This window comes from Nannospalax galili, unplaced genomic scaffold (genome assembly GCF_000622305.1).
Source record: "Nannospalax galili isolate Female #2095 unplaced genomic scaffold, S.galili_v1.0 scaffold996, whole genome shotgun sequence".
NCBI classification, from domain to species: domain Eukaryota; kingdom Metazoa; phylum Chordata; class Mammalia; order Rodentia; family Spalacidae; genus Nannospalax; species Nannospalax galili.
This window is the reverse complement of record NW_008339436.1, coordinates 1,390,315-1,412,121: the sequence shown is the minus strand read 5'-3', so window position 1 is coordinate 1,412,121 and position 21,807 is coordinate 1,390,315. Positions and strand designations below refer to the sequence as shown.

Genomic DNA, 21,807 nt, shown 5'->3' with positions numbered 1-21,807 from the left:
ACACATACAGCTGAGTAACCTTGACCATGTCAAGATATATCTCTTGCTAGGCCTGGTGGTGCAAGCCTGTAATCCTAGCTACTTGGGGAAGCTGGGGTAGAAGGCCGACTTGGGCTACAGGATGGCAGGAAGAAAAGCGGGTAGAGAGAACCAAAGCGAAGGATGGGAAGGAGGGAGGAGAAAGAGGGAAGGAGGAAGTCACTCGTCTGCCAGGTGATTCTAATGTACCACCAACAAGGTTGGAAATCAACCCTTGAAATCTTGTGATGGGGGATGGAAAGATTTTAAGAACCAGAGGGAGGTGGGTGACCACAAGGAAACAGAGTTTTCCAGTCAGCTGGTCAGTTACTCATAGGAGCTCACAGCAATGGTGTCAGCATGCTCAAGTCCCATGTACACTCAAGCCATACAAAATCCCAGCATAGACACAGGGAAATGGGTAAGAAACCCCAACCCTGCCTGAGGGACTATTGACAACAGATGGCTGCTGGCTTATTTAAGGGTGAGACTCTTAGTAGGTTGACCAGGCTCTAGTGAATGAACCCACACCAAAGGGCATTTGGGGACATAAACCTGAGTCTGTAGGTTTTAATATAGATATAAATATAAGCATATATTTACATATATACTAGGGTACAGATATTTGGTGGGGGGTGCAGATACAGGAGGAGATCTAACTATAATCAAAATATAGTGTATGAAATTTTTAAAAAAATAAAAATAATTTAAAAGTCTATGGTGGACAAGGAACTTTTGTTTTGAGACAGGGTCTTGTTATGTAGCCCAGGCTAGGCTTCAAACTTGTAGCACTACCACATCAGCCCCTTTCTTTGATACAAGGTATCATATAGCCCAGGCTAGCCTCAAACTTGCTATGTAGCCAAGGATGACCTTGAACTTATGATCCTTCTATTCTATCTCCCAAGTGCTGGGATCACAGGCTTGTGTCACCATGCCCAACTTTTAGTGGGTGCTAGGGATTGAACTAGGGCTTCATGCTTGTTGGGCAAGCACTCTACCAGCCGTGGGATTACAAGCAAGTACCACCATGGATTGGCTTGGACAAGAGCTTTTGAGGAGGCCAACATAGATTCCTTCAGAGCAAAAGAGGACCGTTAAGCACAAGCGCTGTGGTCCAGGGAGCAGGAAGTAGCATTTAAGCACCCAGGGGAGGCAGCAGCAAGTGGGCAGGGCCAGAACCCACTTCCTATTTTACCAAAGCACTGCAGGAGTTAGGCAGGACTGGGCCTCCCCTTCCTCTCCACCCTAGCCTGGGTGTTTCCAGTGGACAGAATGGAGGATGAGGAGGGTCCTGAGTATGGCAAACCCGACTTTGTGCTTTTGGACCAACTGACAATGGAGGACTTCATGAAGAACCTGCAGCTCAGGTAGATGTGGGGTGGGGGTTGTTGGGCTCCCTTCCTCCCCTATGCTCACCTTTCATCCTTCCAGACATGAGGGGAACAAGAACACCCAGACCTCACAGGCTGAAATGACAGTGTCCCAGGGAGATAGTGGCCACTCAGAAAGTGACCAGCTTTCAAGGCTGGAGTTACTCACTCCCGCGCACCACACCTCAATTGCCTGTCATCCTTTGTTCCTGTGACAAGACCAGAGTGCAACACCCCCCACCGTCTGGAGAAGAACAGGCAAAGGCATGGGGACTAGGAGCTATACCGCCTTCCACCCCCTGCATCTAATGATAGGGGCTGACTTGAGCCCCCTTGAGTACTCCAAGATAAAGGGGACTCCTCCCTGGGGTCCAAGCAATCTCACCAAGCTAACATGATGTTCCGGGTAGGGAGTTGTTCATGGGATGTAACAGTTTATATCTGTGAGAAGTGACACTGGAGCCTGCATTCCCACCGAGGAGGGCAGTCAGAGAATAGGATGGAGTCCAGGAGCTCAAGCATGCCAAGTGGCCTTGTATGCAGCTAGGCTTAATGCCTGCCTCTCAGCAAGGTCTCCTGTGTGCTAGGAAGCACTTGGGGTCAAGGAACCCCATTAACTATAGATAGAGGTGGAGGCCACAAGTTGAGCCATGGAGGTTATCTAGGAAATACTTCAGTGCTTTTGTTTGTTTGTTTGTTTGTTTGTTTGTTTGAGACAGGATGTGCATGCCACCAGTTGCGGGGAGGAGGTGGCACCAATAGGAAGCTCTCTCACCCTGGCTGGCCTAGAACTCACTATGTAGATAGACAGGCTGACCTCCACTTGCCTTGCCTCCTGAGCGCTGGGATTAAAGTCGTGCACCACCACGCCCAGCTGAGTTCAGTGCTTTGTGCAAGTCATTCTCCCTTACTCTTGTGAAAAATGAGCTCACAAGAGCAATACCCTCTCCACTTTTACACTGAGCCAGAGGGGACAGTGGCTACAGGTCACATAACTTGAGGAGGGTGAGACCTGAGTCCCTTGGAGTACCCATGTCAGAAGTGGCAAAGGAAGAGGAACCCTAGAGAGGGCTGCCTGAGTTGGGTGGGTCCCACACACCAAGGGTAGTTGGGGACCCAAGGAGCAGACACAGGCTCCAACTAGTAACTTAGTCTCTGAACAGAAAAGTGGAGAAATCTGAAGATGTGCCGAGAGAAGGGTGGTGGTCATGGCTCAGGGCACAAGGACAGCCACAGCCTACTACACATCGCCTCTCTATGGTTTGGGTGGGGCAGGGTGAGTCCCCTTCCGTCTCTACTTCCCGCCCAGGCCTTGAAACAGGAAATAACCGAGGCCCCCTCTTCAGGGGAGGAGGTTTTTTTTTTTTTTTCAATTCCATCAATCTACCTGCCATTCAGGGTTACCTGGAGCCAGCCTGACCCTGCTGTGGTCTAGTATAAGTCAGCTCCCTTGTAAACTGGGTGGTCTTGATTCCTGGGACCTCAGCACCCTGGTAGACAGCAGTGTGGACCCCATACTCTGCACTGTGATGAGGACAGCTCTGGGCCACTCAGCTCACTCAAGATGGTATCAGGGAGTCTTCAGTCAATCAGGCCCCCTTCCTCTTCTCTATGCCCCTTCTGGGAGGGGGTGCTGACCGCTGTGGGCCTCTAATGACCTGTCTGAATGCTGAGATCTTGCCCTGCTGTGCCCAGGTTTGAGAAGGGCCGTATCTACACCTACATTGGTGAAGTGCTGGTATCCGTGAACCCCTACCAGGAGCTGCCTCTGTATGGGCCTGAGGCCATTGCCAAGTACCAGGGCCGAGAACTCTACGAGCGACCACCCCACCTTTATGCTGTGGCCAATGGTGCCTACAAGGCAATGAAGCGCAGGTCCAGGGATACCTGCATTGTCATCTCAGGTACCTGTCTATGTGGGCCAGGTATCCAAGCAACACCTATTTAATAAATGGGGATGGGGTTGTACTTAGAGTATTTCTAAGACCTGGGGTTGCACAGGGTCAGGGACCTGAGCTGAGGGGCCCAGAATGGTTGATTCTGCCATTTCCCATCTTCTCATCAGGGGAGAGTGGGGCAGGGAAGACAGAAGCCAGCAAGCACATCATGCAGTACATTGCTGCTGTCACCAACCCAAGCCAGAGGGCTGAGGTGGAGAGGTGAGTACTTCGGAGCCCAAGAAGGGCCAGAACCTCTGTGCTAGGGAAAGTGCCTTGCACTAGGAAGCAAAAAAATGACAGGTAAGACAAGCTCAGCCCAAGTTCAGTCAGGAAGGCTCCAGACTACTCCCCACATCCTGAGGTAAGATGTGGTTGAGCCACACCAAGGGCCTCTCAAAACAAGGAGGCTGAGACCCGGCCAAGATGTACATGCTACCAGTTAGGCAGGAGGTGGCACCAATAGGTAGCTACCAAAAGTGACTCAAAATAGGACAGGCAGTACCTCAAGAAGTCCACAGAGGCCTGTGACTATCACACAGCCCAGAGGCAGCTCTGAGCAAGGTGAGGCCCTTGCTCTTCAGCCCGCCCAGCTTCCTGACCCATCCTGAAATGTGATTTCCCTGGAGATGAATGAGGCCAGGCACTGTTCCTCTTTGCATTCAGTCCTGGGTCCCTCTGTCCACAGGGTAAAGGATGTGTTGCTCAAGTCAACATGTGTGCTGGAAGCCTTTGGCAATGCCCGCACCAATCGCAACCACAACTCCAGCCGCTTTGGCAAGTACATGGACATCAACTTTGACTTCAAGGGGGATCCTGTTGGAGGACACATCCATAGCTACTTGCTGGAGAAGGTAGGCAGATAGACCAAGGAGATTCCTCCCCAGCCTGAAGGGCTCAAGAAGGTAGGAACATATTGATTCTGATGTTGCAGGTTAGGAAAGCTCAGCTCTTCATGGCCTTCTGTGGGCCTAGTGTACCCATCTCAGCATTCTTACTCCCAGTCAGCTCTGAACCCAGTAACACAGATGGGGTCCCTGGTGCAGATCTACTGCCAACTGCCACTCTTGCCTCAGTCTAGGGTCCTCAAGCAACTTGTGGGTGAAAGGAACTTCCATGCCTTCTACCAGGTGAGCCTTTCTGGGTGAGGAGGGGATGGGAGTAGGCGAACAATGTGAAGGGTAGGAAAGGGGAGTAGGCTGGGCCTGCCTCCCATCCCTGCCTCACTACCCCAATTTTCCCTCTCTATCCCATACTGCCTGTCCTCAACTATTCCCTTCATCCCTCTACCTCTTTCCCAACCATCAGGCCTTACCCCTTACACCAGAGGATGGGAGATCCTTGGGAATGGAGGTGTCCCCATCACCCGAGACCCAGAAAATATAAGACATCCTGGGACATGGGTGGTGTCTGTATGGGTTCTGAGTCACCCTGCCTCTGTTGGGGGATGGGGTTGGTAGAGGAGGGTCCTTGGAGCTCAGTGCCTAACTAAGGGACACCTGTGCCTTCCAGTTGCTCAGGGGCAGTGAGGACGAGGAGCTTCAAGGGCTGCATCTGGAGAGAAATCCTGCTCTGTATAATTTCACACGCCAGGGAGCTGGGCTCAGCATGGGTGTGCACAATGTGAGGGCGAGGGGTACGGGTCTCAAACTCTGGTTAAGTGTCCTGGAACTTGGAGCATGGAGTGGACAGGGAATGGCTTAAGACAGAGGGTGGGCACAGCTCAAGTAAGTGGGAGGTAGAGAGAATAAAGCTCAGGGAGGGGCAGGGGGCAGGATGAGCAAGTGTCAAAGGTAGAGGAATAGGGATTCATGGAGGAGACAGGGAATAGGGTGAGCAGATACCTTGAGATGGAAGAATTGAGGTCCAGGGAGGACAGGTGTCCAGGGCCCATGATAGCCTGGGTGGTAAATGCCTTCTACCCTAGGCCTTGGACAATGATGAGAAGAGCCATCGAGCAGTAACAGAGGCCATGAGGATTATCGGCTTCAGTCCTGAGGAAGTGGAGTCCATCCATCACATCCTGGCTGCCATATTGCACCTGGTGAGCCTGGCTTGGAAGATCTGCTAGGGCTACTTCCTCCTGCTGTTTGGGAACCACCAGCAGGGAATATTGGACTCACTGGAAATATTCTATGAAGTCACTGAGCTGCCTTCCTCCCCTACTGAGGCTGAGTTGCTGGGTAATACAGAATGGGTATCTGGTAGGGAGCTGGGAATCCTGGCTAAGCTCCTTGAGTAACAGCTGAGCACTGAACGTCAAGCACACTGTCTCTGATACCATGACAAATGAGCTGTTCCTCAGCACCCCTCAACCTCAGCTCTCTTTGAGAGGCCTCATGAAAGCTTTGGAGCACTCTGCTGTGTCTGTGGTCCACAGTGATCAGCTGACAGTGCTGTCTATGTAGGATCCGGGTTCACCCACATCTACATCTCCTGCCTCCCTTTCTCTCCCCATCCAAAAGTAGCCAGGCTCCTTGGGGACATGGAGCCTGGACTGTTCATGGTCTCCTTATCACCAGGGAAATATCGAGTTTGTAGAGACAGAGAAAGATGGGCTACAGAAAGGGGGCCTGGCAGTGACTGATGAGACGCTGGTGGGCTATGTGGCCGAGCTGACAGCCACACCCAAGGACCTTGTTCTTCGTACCTTGCTGGCTCGTACAGTGGCCTCAGGAGGCCGAGAAGTCATAGAGAAGGGCCACACTGTAGCTGAGGCCAGTTATGCCCGGGATGCCTGTGCCAAGGTAGTTGCAGGGAGAAGGGGGCTGGGGGCCTTCATTGGGGAGGTGGACTGGTAGCAGTAAAAAGTGACATGTTCTGCCCCAGGCGGTGTACCAGCGGCTGTTTGAGTGGGTGGTGAATAGGATCAATGGTATCATGGAGCCTCGGGGCCGTGACCCTCGTCGTGACGGCAAGGACACAGTCATTGGTGTGCTGGACATCTATGGTTTTGAAGTGCTCCCTGTCAACAGGTGGGCAACCTAGCCAATCACATCCCTACCTTTGACCCCACAACCACTGTGGCCACTGTAGTCCAGAGGCCTTGCTTGGGCCAGGAGGAAATGTCTTGATTCTCTTGCTGGTCCTTGAGTACTCCAAGCTTGCCTTGGCTGTGCCCACAGCCGGTGGTAGCATGATGGCAGACAAAACCTTGAGGCTCACTTCTCCTGATGGTGACTCCCAGGTTCATTTTGGGATATGGGGTAGATGAATGGAGAGATGGAGGGAGAGAGGCATCTGTCCATTACCACCTGCTCCCACTCAATGAGTGAGCACTTCTCTGAATGTCCCACCCCACCCACAGCTTTGAGCAGTTCTGCATCAACTACTGCAATGAGAAGCTCCAGCAGCTCTTTATCCGACTCATCCTGAAGCAAGAACAGGAGGAATATGAGCGTGAGGGCATTGCCTGGCAGAGCGTGAGCATCACAGCTGGGGTGGGGCAGGAGTTGGTGGCTGGCAGGGAGGAGGATGCATTTGGATCCTCATGTGGACTGGAGAATGCTACCCAGGCATGGAATGAGGGGACCTGACTGGACAGTGCCAGGAACTTTTCTAGAACATCCCTTTTGGTGGCCTCTACTCCAGATTGAGTACTTCAACAACGCCACCATTGTGGAACTAGTGGAGCGGCCACACCGAGGCATCCTGGCTGTGCTAGATGAAGCCTGCAGCACAGCAGGTCCCATCACTGACCGAATCTTCCTGCAGACCCTGGACACACACCACCGCCACCACCCACACTACTCCAGCCGCCAGGTGCTCCAGCAGTCCCCATGCCATGGGCAGCACATAGGGTGGAACACGCTAGAGGTGTTATAATGTTTATGCCTCATAGGGCTCTAGCTTGGCACCTAGCACCACTGAGGTCACTATGGCAGTTTGCCTCTGCCCAAGCAGGGGCTATGGGACTATCCTTCACATTGGCTGTAAACCTGCCCTCATCTTCTGTGTCTTGACCTTGGCCTCTCTCATAGCTCTGCCCTACAGATAAGACCATGGAGTTTGGCCGAGACTTCCGGATCAAGCACTATGCAGGGGATGTCACGTAAGTCCCATCTCCCAGAAGCACAGGTGTAGGGAAAAAGATACAAGGTTTGGTGTCTTACCCCTGGCTGCATGAAGCTGGAAGCTCTTAAAAAAATGCCCATCAGGAGCCCCACCCCATCTCAGCACTTGTTGTTTGGAGGGAGCTTCAGGTTGGAAAGTGGGTCCAGAGAGCCCAAATCCTACATTTCTTCTTTTTTGATTCTGGGGATCAAAGTTAGGACCTTGAGAATGCTAGGCAAGTACTCTACCACTGAGCTATATCCCCAGCCCTTAAGATTCTCATTATACAGCCCAGTCTGACCTAGGACTTGGGATCCTCGTGCCTCACCCTTCCAGTTACTGGGGTTATAGGTATGTGCCAACCATGTCCTGGTTAAAAGCCTGCATTATACCAAGCTTCCAGGTGAGGGCTCATTGTAGTCCTCAGACACCTCTGAGCATTGAGGCCCAGGGTATCTTTTAGGGACTGTCATGATGAATACTTTACCTCTCATTTTTTTCCAAAGTGGATTTGAAGTGATGCACAGAGAAGTACAGAGTCTAATGTAAGCTTCCCAAGGAGAGGAAATAGAGTAGATGATGAAGGCCAAGGAGCCAGATACCAGATCTATTCACAGTAATCCATGACTCGAGATATCACTAAGGTCTTAGGCAGGGCTGATATTTGTCAATAAGTTTTCTAAGTGGTCCAGGAACCAGACATTATTCTGAGACTCTAGTGTCACAAAATTGGAGTTGCTCATCATAATTGTAGTTGCTGATATTTGGAAAAACTCAGTAAACTTTGTTCAAGTATTTAATATACACTGAGGTGCAGGGAGATTGGGTGGCTCTTCCAAGGTCACCTGGCATTGCATGTGGAAGCCAGGATTTGGTTCTGGACTGTTTGGCTTCAGACCTGGAAGCTTAGCCATTTGATTACTTTTCTAGGAGGGAAACTTATCCTGAAGAGGATAGGCATAGGTGACAAAAGAGAATGCAGAATGAGGGAGAAGGAGATAAAGGGCAAAGGGCAACAGGTTGGAAGAGACTGACCCAGGGTGACAGAAATAGATGGCAGAAGGTGGGGCCTACCTGGTGGCCTGCTGCCTGGCCCCTCATCCATTCACATACTCTGGTCTCTGACAGGTACTCTGTAGAGGGCTTCATTGACAAGAACAGAGACTCCCTCTTCCAGGACTTCAAGAGGCTACTATACAACAGGTGAGTAGGGACCTTCAGGGACTCTGTGGTCTAACCCTTGCTTGACTTGTGGACAGCCCCAGGTTCATGGCTAAAGCTACTGGGGTCATACAAGGTTAGGTGGGCTGTGTCTCCCAAGACATACGGGTACAGGCAGCCTATGTCATGTCTTCAGTGCAGATCCCACTTTGCGGGCCATGTGGCCAGATGGGCAGCAGGACATCACAGAAGTGACCAAACGTCCCCTGACAGCTGGCACACTCTTTAAGAACTCCATGGTGGCCCTGGTGGAGAACTTGGCTTCCAAGGTATGTTGTACCCATTATGGCCTTCCAGATCTTTCTCTCTGTGCCCTTGGTACACAGTCATGTAGGGGCATTCTTATTCTGCCTGCCTGAGCCCTATCTGCTCCATTGGGGACCCCATCTACAGCAGAAGGTAGATGTGGGGCTTGATCAGCCACTGAGCATAGGGCAGAATTTGAACCCAGCCTACCCCTGGCCCACTGCCTCTTAGATGAGGCAGGCTGGAAGGCCCAAGTAAAAGTCACACAGACAGGAAATTGGCAGTACCTTTCTTGGGGAGATTCAGGCCCAAAGTCAGAGGGACAGTTCCAGGGTTGGTAGGGTGTGTTAACAACAGATGATCTAGAGATGGCAGCCCCTTTGGGAAGAGAGATGGGAAGGCATTTCTTCCTCCACTCTGGACTGGAACCTCCCTCTAGGCCCTGCTCAGGCTCTAAGCTTCCAGGGTCCTTGTTCTGCTATGATTTCCCTTGGCCCCTCTCTCCTAATCTGGCCCTCTCAGGCTGAGAGAAGCCTTTGCTTCCTGGGGAAGGCCACAGAGATACCATTGACGTAGACCCCTAAGCTTCCTCTGTCCTTGAAGGAGCCTTTCTATGTCCGCTGCATCAAACCCAACGAAGACAAGGTGGCTGGGCGACTAGATGAGGACCATTGTCGCCACCAAGTCGCATACCTGGGGCTACTGGAGAATGTGAGGGTCCGCAGAGCCGGCTTTGCTTCCCGCCAGCCCTACCCTCGATTCCTGCTCAGGTACAGGCATCAATGCCCATCACTCTGTGGATAGTAGACCCTGTGCAAAATCTGAGGGGTAGGAGCAGAGGGTCTCCAAATCAAGTCTACATGGAAGTGCAGATGGCAGCGAGTGCACTTCTGGTCTCAAGGCACCAAAATGTCTATGAGGACATGTGGGAAGATGGTACATAGACATGTATACATGTACAAGGGCATATGTCGGGACACATGTAACAGGTATGGGAGGACATGCATGGTGAACACATGCCTACATGAAGTATTAGCAGGATTTAAGCCCTGGGGATTCCCAGCACCCCTGTAGTCTTTCCAGGGGTGGGCAAAAAGGGCCCCATACACCCTGCTTGAGGCCAGGTACCCATTGCCCTGTTCTGTGGTGACAGGTACAAGATGACCTGTGAGTATACGTGGCCCAACCACCTGCTGGGATCCGACAGGGCAGCTGTGAGTGCTCTCCTGGAGCAGCATGGGCTGCAAGGGGATGTGGCCTTTGGCCACAGCAAGCTGTTTATCCGCTCCCCAAGGACGCTGGTCACACTGGAGCAGAGCCGAGCTCGTCTCATCCCCATCATCGTGTTACTGCTGCAGAAGGTGCGGGAGCGGGGGCTACATGCCATGGTGGGAATGGGTGTCCACAGGCATCTCATGTAGCACTCCTTCCCCACTTCATTTCTGATTCTGATGAGGTTCTGGTCTGTTGAAGTCATGGTCCTAACAGTGCTGTAATGCTTATACTTAGTCTGTTAAACAGACTGGTTTAAGTCTTTGTAATATGTGGGTCTTTGGCTGCCCGCCTTGTAGCATGTTTGATCTAATTTCTGATAGTCACATTCTGGGGCTGTCCCTGCCTCAGAGAGCCCTGGAGAAAACACCTCCATCTCTCACCTTTCTTCATACAAGCATTCTTCCTAGGGAGCCTAAAGGTCCCTGTAGTGCCAGCTTAAAAGGCCTGGCACGGGTGAGTTGCTATTTTCTGAGAGTCTGTAGAACCTTGAACAAGTTTTGTCTAACCTCGTGGGTTATATGCCTACCTAAGAGCAAGCTTCCAGCTTTATTTAGCTCCAAAGAGCAGGAGGCATGGTCAGACTTCCCAGAGATAAGCTGGCGTTGCTCAGGAAAGACAAAGGGCCTTCCTTGGAATTAGGAGGCCAGTGCCTTGCTGGGCATGATCCCATGTTCTACTCCCACATGTCCTATCCAGGCATGGCGGGGTACCCTGGCTAGGTGGCGCTGCCGGCGACTAAAGGCCATCTATACCATCATGCGCTGGTTCCGGAGGCACAAGGTGCGTGCTCACCTGATTGAACTGCAGCGACGATTCCAGGCAGCAAGGCAGCCCCCACTCTATGGCCGTGACCTTGTATGGCCACCACCCCCTGCTGTGCTGCAGCCCTTCCAGGACACTTGCCATGCTCTCTTCTGCAGGTACTTCCCTCAGCCCACCATACAATTTCCCATTCGGCCAGCATCCTCTGACTTTTGAGCCTGGCTAGGAGATACTCCAGCTCCCCCTTGATAAGGAACGAGCAACATTAGCTGACCATCACGTACCATGACTGTCCTGGCACTGCTAGCTATCAGAGGATAGGCTAGCTGGTCAAGGCTAGGAAATGGGGACTCCCTGTTAGAATGGGGCCTTGAAGTCTGAGTAGAAGTTCTCCAGGATGAGGAAAAACAACCAAGTGTGTCAGAGTAGAAAGTGTTGGATGACCATGGGTTTGGGAGCCATCTCACATCACACATGGACAAACAAAGCAGGGTTGGGTCCCAGAAGCCAGCCAGCATCAGGCTGAGGAATGACTCTTTGGGGACAGGGGTGGGAAAGGTGTGAGCACATAAGTCAGCATCTTCTGACCACTGTTCTCTTCAAGGTGGCGGGCCCGACAGCTGGTAAAGAATATCCCTCCTTCAGACATGGCCCAGATTAAGGCCAAGGTTGCAGCCATGGGGGCCTTGCAGGGATTGCGTCAGGACTGGGGCTGCCAGCGGGCCTGGGCCCGAGACTACCTGTCCTCTGTGAGTGTTGGGCAGATTCAGGGTAACAGGAGGGGGAGGAAAGAGTTCATAGCTGACACTATCATGGCTCTACCAGCTACACCTATGGTGTTGTCTGGACTGTCGAATTCTCTCCTTGGCCCTGCCCTAAAGTTTCATCCTTGAGATTTGAGCTTTTTCAACTGAACCCCAGCTTGGGCTCCACTGAGTAGCCCTTGACCCTTGAGAACCCTGTGTTCTCTGGTATAGATGCCCCCACATTCTCAGTCAAGTTCAGTACCCCCATCAGGCACGAGCATACACAGGCCTGTGTGCATACATGCATGCACACACACACCACCACCATCTCTGCTGCTTCACTTTTGACTGCTGTAAGTTTACCATCCCTGGGACTGGTCTTCAGGGGGCTTATATGTTGAGAGGTGAGAGCTTCAACCCATTCCTGCCTTCTGAGGACTCTCTCTAGAGCTAAACATAGTCTAGGCAGGTCTAGGTTTGCGTCAACCATGCAATTGCAGAGGAAAAGGGGCTCTGTGCCCTCACAGAACCCATGTGCTTGGCTTATGTATAGGACTATGACTTAGTTTATCCAAGGTGAAAGAGAGCTATGGTGACTTGCTGAGGCTTGCCACCAGTCAAGCATGGTCCCAAGTACCCTCTTGCCATCATCTGTCCTCAGGCCACCGACAACCCCATAGCCTCCCGCCTGTTTGCTGAGCGACTAAAGGCACTTCGAGAGAAAGACGGCTTTGGAACTGTGCTTTTTTCCAGCCATGTGCGCAAGGTTGGTACCTGGCTTGTTGGTCATAGGGGACAAGGGTTAGAGGAACTCAGAATAGAGCTGAGACAACCCCAGCCCAGGCCTGGCTGCTTTGGAGTCTCTGGAAACCATCAGCCTAGGACCCAGGGAGGGAGGAAGTCAGGGCTGATGGGCAAGGAGAAGGATGGATGATACCAGCCTGGGCCTAGCAACGCCTCCTGCAGGTGAATCGCTTCCGCAAGAGCCGAGACCGGGCCCTCCTGCTTACAGATCGGCACCTTTACAAACTGGAGCCTGGACGGCAGTACCGGGTGATGCGAGCTGTGCCCCTGGATGCGGTGAGCACTGTGGGCGAGAGCTGTGTGCAGAGCACCTGTGAGGGCCCTGGGCTGGGAGCCTTGCCTCCACCTCCTCCCCAGTGGTTGTTTACCTGTAGTGGCCCAAAGCATCCTAAAACTCAGTCAGTGGATGGCAACACTCCTCTGAAAACCCTGTGAAGGCACCCTTGATATCTTTTCTCCCCACCTCATCATCTCATATTCTGGCCAACCCAAATGGCCACTGTCTCTGCCTTTGCTGACATAGAGGTCTTCTGCCTGTGTATACCTGAGCCCCATCATAGCCTTCAGTCACCTCATGTGGAACCCTGCCCCCTCCTCTGCTTGGCTCTGTGACTCTTTGTCCCCTTACCCGGCAGCTCTTTGTTCCCAGTTTTCTTTCTCATAGGGACAGCAGGGATCAAGACTGCATCCCCTCTGGGCCTCCCAGGAGACTCTATGGCTATGAGACTTGAAGGACCATTGGTATCACCCTATGTGATACACTAGCTACATGCCAATGTGGTGATACAAATGTTACCAAAGTGAAATAAAACCCAAACCTCAGCTCCTTAGTCACAATAGCACATTCAGATAACAAGGATCTAGAATTTTCCATCATTGGGTGATAATCTGCCAATCCTTCCCTCTGTCAGCAGGAATCAGAGAGGGAAGCCAGGGGTGGCAGAGGACTCTCTGCTAAGGGCAGGGCTCCCCAGATGGGGGCCTAGGAGAGTCTTCCTGGAAGGAGGGGTTGGGATGTGGGATCAGGGCCTGATATGATCCTAACCCCAAGCCCTCTGCTCAGGTCACAGGACTGAGTGTGACCAGTGGACGAGACCAGCTGGTGGTGCTGCATGCTCGAGGTCAGGATGACCTTGTGGTGTGTCTGCACCGCTCCCAGCCACCACTAGACAATCGCATTGGGGAGTTGGTGGGCATTCTAGCTGCACACTGCCAGGGGTGAGTCTAGGGTCATTTGGGAAAGTGGGGGTACAGAGCTCTGTCACCCTGACCCCCTGTTCTTCCTGCTGTAGGGAGGGACGAACCCTGGAGGTCCATGTCTCTGACTGTATCCCACTGAGCCAGCATGGTATCCGGCGCCTCGTCTCTGTGGAGCCCAGACCAGAGCAGCCTGAGCCGGATTTCTGCTGCAGCCGTGGTGCCTTCACCCTCCTCTGGCCAAGTGACTGAGCCAGCCTAAGCCAGCCTAGACTGGCCTCCATACAGTTCTTCACACCTCGCCTTGCCCACACCAAAAGCCAGGACTTGTCCATTCCTGCCTGGAGCACCACACAATAAAGATGCTAACTCTGTGCCCAGAGTGACTGGTACCACCTTAGCCAGTGCCCACCCAGCATCCCCTGCTTTCTTACTGTGGGCTAATGTGAACTAGAGGAGGAGGTCTGGGGGCCCAGTCTGGAGTGGGTGCCAAGACCAAGGCCTTAGGTCCCCATCCCAGGGCCAGATTAGATGTAGAGTCTGTGATCTGAGGGAAGTGTTTTCCATAAACGTACTACCCTGGACAGCTAAAGCAGCTCTCATGGTCTCCACAGCTCAGGAGCCCCTGTCTCTCTCCCTCTTTACCCACTGGGCACCTCTTCTTATTGCTCTTGGTGCTTCAGGGTCAAAGAGACAGAGCTAGGGCAAGCATATCTGAGGGACAGAGCAGCCCTGAGGTCTGTCACAAGATATGCTGCTGGGCAGCCATGGTCCAGCCTGTGTTGCCTGTGTTGGTGGCTAGGTATAGGTAGGTATCTGAGGCAGGATGACCTTCTGGAGGGAGCAACTGAGAAATGGAGCCTAGCAGACCGGATCACCTTCACTGGAAAGTAGTGTGTCTGATTTATGGGACAGCTACCAAAGGAAGCTAGGGTAGACAAACCTCCATGCCTCTGGCTCGCTAAGCACTTCCTCAGCATTGTCCCCACTTCTGTAAGGCCCTCAGTGCTTATTAGCCCCCTTCAGACCCTCAGTCCTTCAGCCCTCTATAGTCTTTCAAAATGCTTTTTTTAAAAAAATATTTTATTATTATTTTTTGATTTTATTTTTTGTCTTTTTGAGACAGGTTCTCCCTATAGCCCTAGCTGTCCTGGAACTCACTATGTAGACCAGGCTGGCCTTGAACTCACAAAGATCTGCCTGCTTCTGCCTCCCAAGTGTTGGGATTAAAGGCATGCGCCACCATGCCCAGTTTTTATTTATTTATTATTTTTATTTTATGTGTATGAGTGCACCTGTGTCATGCAATGCCATGGAGGTCAGAAGAGGGCTTCGGATTCCCCTGGAACTGGAGTTAAGGATGGTTCATAGCTGCCATGTGGGTGCTGGGATTCGAACCCAGGTCTTCTGCAAGAACAACCAGTGTTCTTAACCGCTGAGCCATCTCTCCAGCCCCTCAAAATGCTTTTTTGTTTTGTTTTGTTTTGTTTTGTTTTTGAGATTAGGTTTCCCTGTAGCCCCAGCTGGCCTGGAACTCGCTATGTAAACCAAGCTGACCTCCATCTCACAGAGATCCAACTACCCCTGCCTCCCGAGTACTGGGACTAAAGGCGTGCAGTCTTTTTTTTTAATTATTATTTTAATTTTATGTGTATGAATGTACTGCCTGTGTGTAAGTATACCCATGTCGTGCAATGCCTGCAGATGGCAGAAGAGGGTGTCGGATTCCCCTAGAACTAGAGTTATGAACGGTTGTTAGCTGCCATGTGGGAGCCAGGAATTGAACCTCGGTCCTCTGCAAGAGCGCTCAGTGCTCTTAACTGCTAAACCATCTCTTCACTCCCCCCCCATACCCCCTTTTATTGGAGGCAAGGTCTCACTCTCTAGTCCAGGCTGTTGTAGAAATCACTCCATAGCCTAGACTGGCCTCAAACTCATGATAATCCTCCTGCTTCAGCCTCCCCAAGTGTTGGGATTATAGGCATTTACTGCTACATCTGATTTGACCAGTTCCTCAGCCCTATCACCCCTCATCATCACAGACCTACAGTCAGACAGTCAGACCCAAGAATCACAAGCTCCTTAGTCCTAAAGCCCTAAAGCTCCATAGACTCTAAGACCCTCAGACTCATAGCTCCTCAGCCATACAGACCTACAGATCCATAGACCTTCTGGCACTCATAACCCATAGCCCCTCAGCTCCTCAGTCCCTCATAGACCCTCAGAGCTATAGCCTCTCAGTACCTCAGATCCCGACATCCACAGCTCCTCAGCACTTCCATCTCACCTCCTCTCAGACGCCCAGACTCTCACAGCAATAAACTCAGAGCTCCTCAGACCCTCCTCCCCATAGACCATCAGACCTTCAAGCCCAGAGCCCCTCAGATCCATATCCCTACAGGTCCTCAGACCCTTGGACCCATAGACTCAGAGAGTCTTAGTCCCACAGTCTCTCAATCTTCAGCCTCTCAGTTCCTCCACCGTTACACCCTCTAGTGTGCTCAGCCCCTCAGCAACTCAGGCCCCATCCTCTTCCCATAAATCAAGGCTACCTATACCTTGAGTTCCCTTTTTATTTTGAGACAAGGTCTTGTTAAGTTTCCAAGTCCTACTTTTTATTTTAACTTAAACCAATTTCCCTTCAGTAAATCCTTAGACTTCCTTTAATTATCCTTGCATACCTCACTGTCATTTATTTATTGATGTTTAATTCACACATCACACAATTCACCATTTGAAAATATATAGGTCAGTAATTTTTTAGTATATTCATAAAGTTGTGTGACCAGCCAATACCACATCTCATTTTAGAACTTTTCTATGACCCTACAAAGAAATCTGTACCCATCACAGTCATTTTCCATTCTATACTATCCCAGCCCTTGGATGCCACCAATCTAACATCTATCTCTACAAATATACCTATTCTGGACATTTTATGTAAATGGATTATGTGGCCTCATCTGTCTGACTTCTTTTATTTTTTAAGGGTTTATTTATTTATTATTGTGTGTGTATGTATATAAAACATGTGTATGTGTATGCATACGCTACGGCATACATGTGGAAGTCAAGACAACTTTGCCAAGTTAGTTTTCTCCTTCCGTTTTTACACGGATTCTGGGGATGGAATCAGGTTTGCATCAAGCTTACACAGCCAACGCCCTTATCCACTGGGCAATCTTGCCTGCCCTGACTTACTAAGCAAAATATTTTCAAGGTTCGGTTTTATTGCATCATATGTCATTGTATATTTCGTTCTTTTACACACAAATAATGTTGTCTATCATACAGACCAACCACATCATCAGTCAATGGATGTTTGCATTGGCCTCTTTGGACAATGATGCTAAGAATGTTAAGTTTTTGTGCAGACACATGTTTTCATTTCTTAGTATGTATCTAAGATGGAGTTGAATGGTGATCATATACTTGACTTTCTGAGGAGCCATCAATAGTTTTCCAAAGTGGCCGCACTATTTTATGCCAGTCCCACTGGCAGTATATGAGCATTTCGATTTCTCTACATTCTTACCAACAATTGTTATTTTTCTGGGAAACTGCTTTTGTAGATATTCTTTAATTTTTTTTCGTGGAGGGGCAGGCTCTCCCTCTATAGCCACAGCTGGCCTGGAGAACTCATTATGTAGACCTGGCTGGCTTCAAATTTGCAGTGATCCTCCTGCCTCAACCTCTTGAGTGCTGGGATTACAGCCATGTATCATTACATCCTGCTTGGCTTTGGGGTTATTTAGAAATTAATTCATTTTATCTTTTGTAGTACTGGGGATTGACCTCAGGACTTTAAGCATGCTAGGCAAATGGTCCTACTGTGTGCGACCTCCCTAGCCTTTTAAAGAGATGAAATATCTTTGTTGTCCACACTGGTTTCTGGTTTCTTTCTTTCTTTTTTTTTTTTTTTTTTTTTTTTTTGTTTTTTTGGGTCGTTTTGAGACAGGGCCTGGAACTCACTATGCAGACCAGGCTGGCCTTGAACTTACAGAGATCTGTCTCTCTCTGCCTCCCGAGTGCTGGGATTAAAGGCATGGGCCACCTTGCCCAGCTCCAGGCTGGTTTCTAACTCCAGGGCCCAACTGATCCTCCTGCTTCCACAGGAGTAGCTGGAGTTCAGGCATGTGGCACCACCACCATGTTTATCACTTTCTTTTCTTTCTTTTGCAGAGCTGGGGGGACAAACCCAGGACCTATGCACATGAGGCAAGTGCTGTACTATGAGCTACACATCCAGCCAGGCATTTCTTTATAAATGAAAAACAAGGCTTGCTTTTGTATTGTTTTTCTGAGAGTAAAATCAGAATCACATTGAATGTAGGGGACAGACCATCACCTTTGTGTTTGGAGCACTAAGAAATTTACTTTTCAACCTAAAGTCAATATTCTAAATGCAGATAAAAATCCAACCCAGTGTTTCCCTCTTGCTTATGAGCTGATGTTTTCCTGGGAAGCAGCAAGAGAGGTTGACTCATGACAGAACCATTTTTCTCAGATAAGGGGTGCATGTGAGACAATTTAAGGGCAACTGGCCATTCTCTGGAGATCACCATAGTGCTCTTTATCCAAGTAGAGACCAGCTGGTCCTTGCCTGTATTTGTTGAGACCATCTCTGTCTCTTGCCTCATGGTATGGGAACAGAGAGGTAATGGTGGCTGACAGTAGTTCCACAGCCACATAGGCATGTCTGTCCTACAGGAGGGTAGGGGATATCCTGTCCTATTCAAAATCCTCTCTTAAGTTCCCTAAGGGACAGAGCTTTGCCCACATTGGAAGCAGGCTTTGTCCCTCCCCTAGAATGCACAGTGACCTCCACAAGCTCTGTCATAGTTTCTGATGATACTCAGTCCCAGGGGCATCTGAAGAATGGAATGGAACAGGGACCCTTGGTCTGTCACTCCAGGGATCCACATGCCACTCAGAGCCCGGGACCCCCTGGGCACTTGGCGGGATTTGTGAGTGTGAAGACTGAATGAATGACGCAGGGAATGCCTGTAGAGAAGTGGGATGGGTGGGGATAGTCAGGAACAAAATGCAACACAGACTCTAAGTCTGGCAGGAGGGCATGTTATCCATCTGTCTGCAACCTGGGAAACAGGTGGAAAGAAACACTGGTGTGCTGAGAGAGCTTATGTCTGGCTTGTGAAATTACAGTTATCTTGTTTTTGCAAGTATTTCCCATTTTCCTCTCAATTCCTATAGTGGATGTTACCAAGCCATGTGGGTTCCTCGGAGGCACTGCACAGCACAGGGCGCAGGTGCTCCATGAAGTCAGGGGCCTGTGAGTAGCTCCCCAGCCAACCTCACCACAAGTGCAGAGCTGAGAAGACTCCCAGCATTCCTGGGTAGGGCCAGTCAGCTCCTTTCTGCATCAGTTCCCTCTAGGACCATCAGGAGCAGTGTCAACTTTCCAGGCTCACCAAACAACCATTACCTTCAACCAGTGTGTCTGTTGACAGATGGCACTTGGCTATCTGTCTATTATCCATTGGCAGATGGTACTTTTCAAGGCTGGACATGGGGAATTTGACCCTCATGTGGTCAATGTACATGAGGCAGGTGGGAAGTGACCTAATCTGTGGTCTGGGAGGCAGAAATAAGGAAGGCCTCCCTGGGACACCTCAACCTCCAGCTCCTGTTAGTAAAGTCCACAGATACTCCCACAGGGCAGGGACAGGGAGAAGCCTGGGATTCAAGACACACAGACCAATCTAGTAAACATCCAAAGCTGCCACAGTGTACTCTTGCTCTTACTTTGGGGAAAAAAAGAAGAGGTCAGAATATTCCAAAAGTAAGTTTGGCTAAGCAGGACCATCTGTTCAGTTTAAATCCTCACTAAGAATAATCCTGCAGATAGACACAGCACAAATCACAAGGTCCCTGCCACAGGGCTGGGGAATTATGAGTTCTGTAGCTCCATTTCCCATATACCATTCATAACTCTGTCACATTTATCAGGAGTGAAACTGTGCTATCAAAAAAGTCAGACATTTTCCAAGTGACCAAACAGGATAGAAGTCTCACAGCCTTGCAGCCCTTCCTCCACTGTAAACCAGCCTGTGGGTCCCTCCCCAATGCAAGGCTGACTTTACTCTACTTCCATGACCCCAGGCTGAGCAAAGCCAGACATGCTGGAGGGGATTGTGCTACAGCTGCGGCAGGCCAAGCTGGGAATAGAGGTGACATCACAAGACCTCAGGAGCCTTGAGATATGAAAACCCCTTCACTCTTTAGAATGGAGATGGTGATAAGCAATGTGTGGACAGAACAGGAGTGAGTTTGGAGCAAAATCGAGGGGGTCTAGAGAGTGGCTGGAAGTTTGAGAGGCCAGGCCAGGCAAGGGAATGGTTACCAGCGTGTGATGATCAGTCTTTGTTCTCAAATTGATTGAATTGAGAAATGTCTAGATGGTGACGTACACCACTGGGTGTGTCTGTAGGATGTACTTCCAGAGAGGATTACCATGTGGGTGGTGATGGGGGAACCACCCTGAATGTGGGTGGCCCCATCCAAAAGGCTGAGGAGCCAGATGGAGAGAAAGGTGGAGGAAGAAGCCAGAGAATGTGTGCAAGCTCCATTTCTTCCTGAGCCAGTGTACTTAACACTATCGGCATCATTACAGGACAATGGACACCAGCTCCTTTAGCTTCTCACCATGGACTGAAAGTCAGTGACTCTCCAGGGAAACTCCAGGCCTCCAGTGCTAGACTGGAACTCATGAAACTTTCACCTTCTTAGACTGAGAAGCCACTCGGTTCTCTGCCTTTAGTATACAGATGGCATTGTTGAAAGTATACTATGTCAGAAACATAGACATGTCTGTGTCTTTTCTCAAAGTCAGAATTTATTGAATAACAGTAAATTCACATCCTATGTTGGTTTCATCCACTGAAATTTGCCAAGTAGTCCTGATTTCCCTTGACAGCTGGCTGAGGCAAACACATGTCTTTTATTCCAGTCTTAGTTACCAATGTTAACTCTCAGATCCCATAACAGTAAATATAAGTATGTGTGTGTGTGCATGAGTGTGTGTGTGTGTGTGTGTGTGTGAGAGAGAGAGAGAGAGAGAGAGAGAGAGAGAGAGAGAGAGAGAGAATGGCTACAAAGGGTTAGATGGCACAGCAGAATTCAAGGAGGTCTAAAGAGGCCTTACTGAGAGTCAGAAGCTTGAAGTGATACAGATGCAAGAGAACCACTGCAGATGTTAAATCTTAATGAACTCAGTTGGAGGAGCTGTCAGTACAGTCAAGTCAAGCCACAGGGTCAGTCAGAATTGAGTGAAGCTTCAGGGTCAGGTGGAACTGCCCAGGCAAGGTGGTAGGGGAGGATCACGGAGGTTGTAGAGGCGAAGTGAAGAGCCATGTCCAGAGAGATTAACGGGGTGAAGAGGTCAATGGATGGGCAGCAGTTTAAGTAGGTTGAATCAGCAGTGGGGACCAGGTGGAGCTGAAGTCTCTGGGACAGCTGAGTGTTCTCTGCCAGTCCCTTGATACACACACACTGGGTGGTCAGATGACAGGTCAGTGATGACTTATTGCCATCACAATCCTTTCTTTCTTTTTTCTCTTTTCTCTCTCTCTCTCTCTCTCTCTCTCTTTTTGTCTTTTTGAGACAGGGTCTCTCTATAGCCCCAGTTGGCCTGGATTCACTATGTAGACCAGGCTGGCCTTGAACTCACAGAGATCTGCCTGCCTCTGCTTCCCAAGTGTTGGAACTAAAGGTGAGTACCACTATGCCCAGCCCTCTTTTTTTTTTTTGCTTGATTGATTTTTATTTTATGTGTATGTGTATTAAGTGTACCTGTGTCATGCAATGCCTATAGAGTCCAGAAGAGGGCATTAGATCCTATGGAACTGGAGTTATGGGTGGTTGTTAACTGCCAAGTGGATGCTGGGAACCAAGCCTCCCCTTCTCCCCTGCTCTCTTAGTTTTTTTCTGTGACAAGTTCTTATTATGTAGACCAGGCTAGCGTCAAAGTCAGAGATCTGCCTGCCTCTGCCTCCCAAGTGCTGGGATTAGAGGCGTGCACATATCTTTCTTTTAGTTTTTTGTCGTTGTTGTTGTTTTAAATATTTTATTATTTTTATTTTATGTATATGAATGTATTACCTGCATGTGGGTAAGTGCACCCATGTTGTGCAATGCCCGTAGAGGACAGAAGTG

The 21,807-nt window shown here is 50.1% G+C and overlaps 1 protein-coding gene across 1 annotated transcript; it reads left to right on the top strand.

Annotated features, from left to right (window-relative positions):
- Positions 1-1,271: 1,271 nt before the first annotated feature.
- On the top strand, positions 1,272-14,007 carry Myo1g (myosin IG). Its single transcript, XM_008834096.2, has 22 exons — positions 1,272-1,388; positions 3,087-3,295; positions 3,457-3,550; positions 4,017-4,182; positions 4,405-4,458; positions 4,841-4,951; positions 5,256-5,372; positions 5,851-6,075; positions 6,158-6,303; positions 6,636-6,750; positions 6,920-7,090; positions 7,309-7,379; positions 8,510-8,584; positions 8,739-8,871; positions 9,452-9,618; positions 10,002-10,209; positions 10,820-11,043; positions 11,490-11,634; positions 12,293-12,397; positions 12,598-12,711; positions 13,499-13,653; positions 13,728-14,007. The coding sequence occupies exons 1-22, from the start codon at positions 1,294-1,296 to the stop codon at positions 13,882-13,884; spliced, it is 3,057 nt and encodes a 1,018-aa protein (XP_008832318.1). The 5' UTR covers positions 1,272-1,293; the 3' UTR covers positions 13,885-14,007.
- Positions 14,008-21,807: the final 7,800 nt, after the last annotated feature.

Excerpts from the sequence above, each read along its gene's own strand:
- Myo1g (XM_008834096.2), top strand. The coding sequence starts at position 1,294 with ATGGAGGATGAGGAGGGTCCTGAGTATGGCAAACCCGACTTTGTGCTT. Across the intron at positions 6,751-6,919 it reads AGGGCATTGCCTGGCAGAGC|ATTGAGTACTTCAACAACGC; the intron begins GTGAGCATCACA and ends CCTCTACTCCAG. Across the intron at positions 7,380-8,509 it reads CACTATGCAGGGGATGTCAC|GTACTCTGTAGAGGGCTTCA; the intron begins GTAAGTCCCATC and ends GGTCTCTGACAG.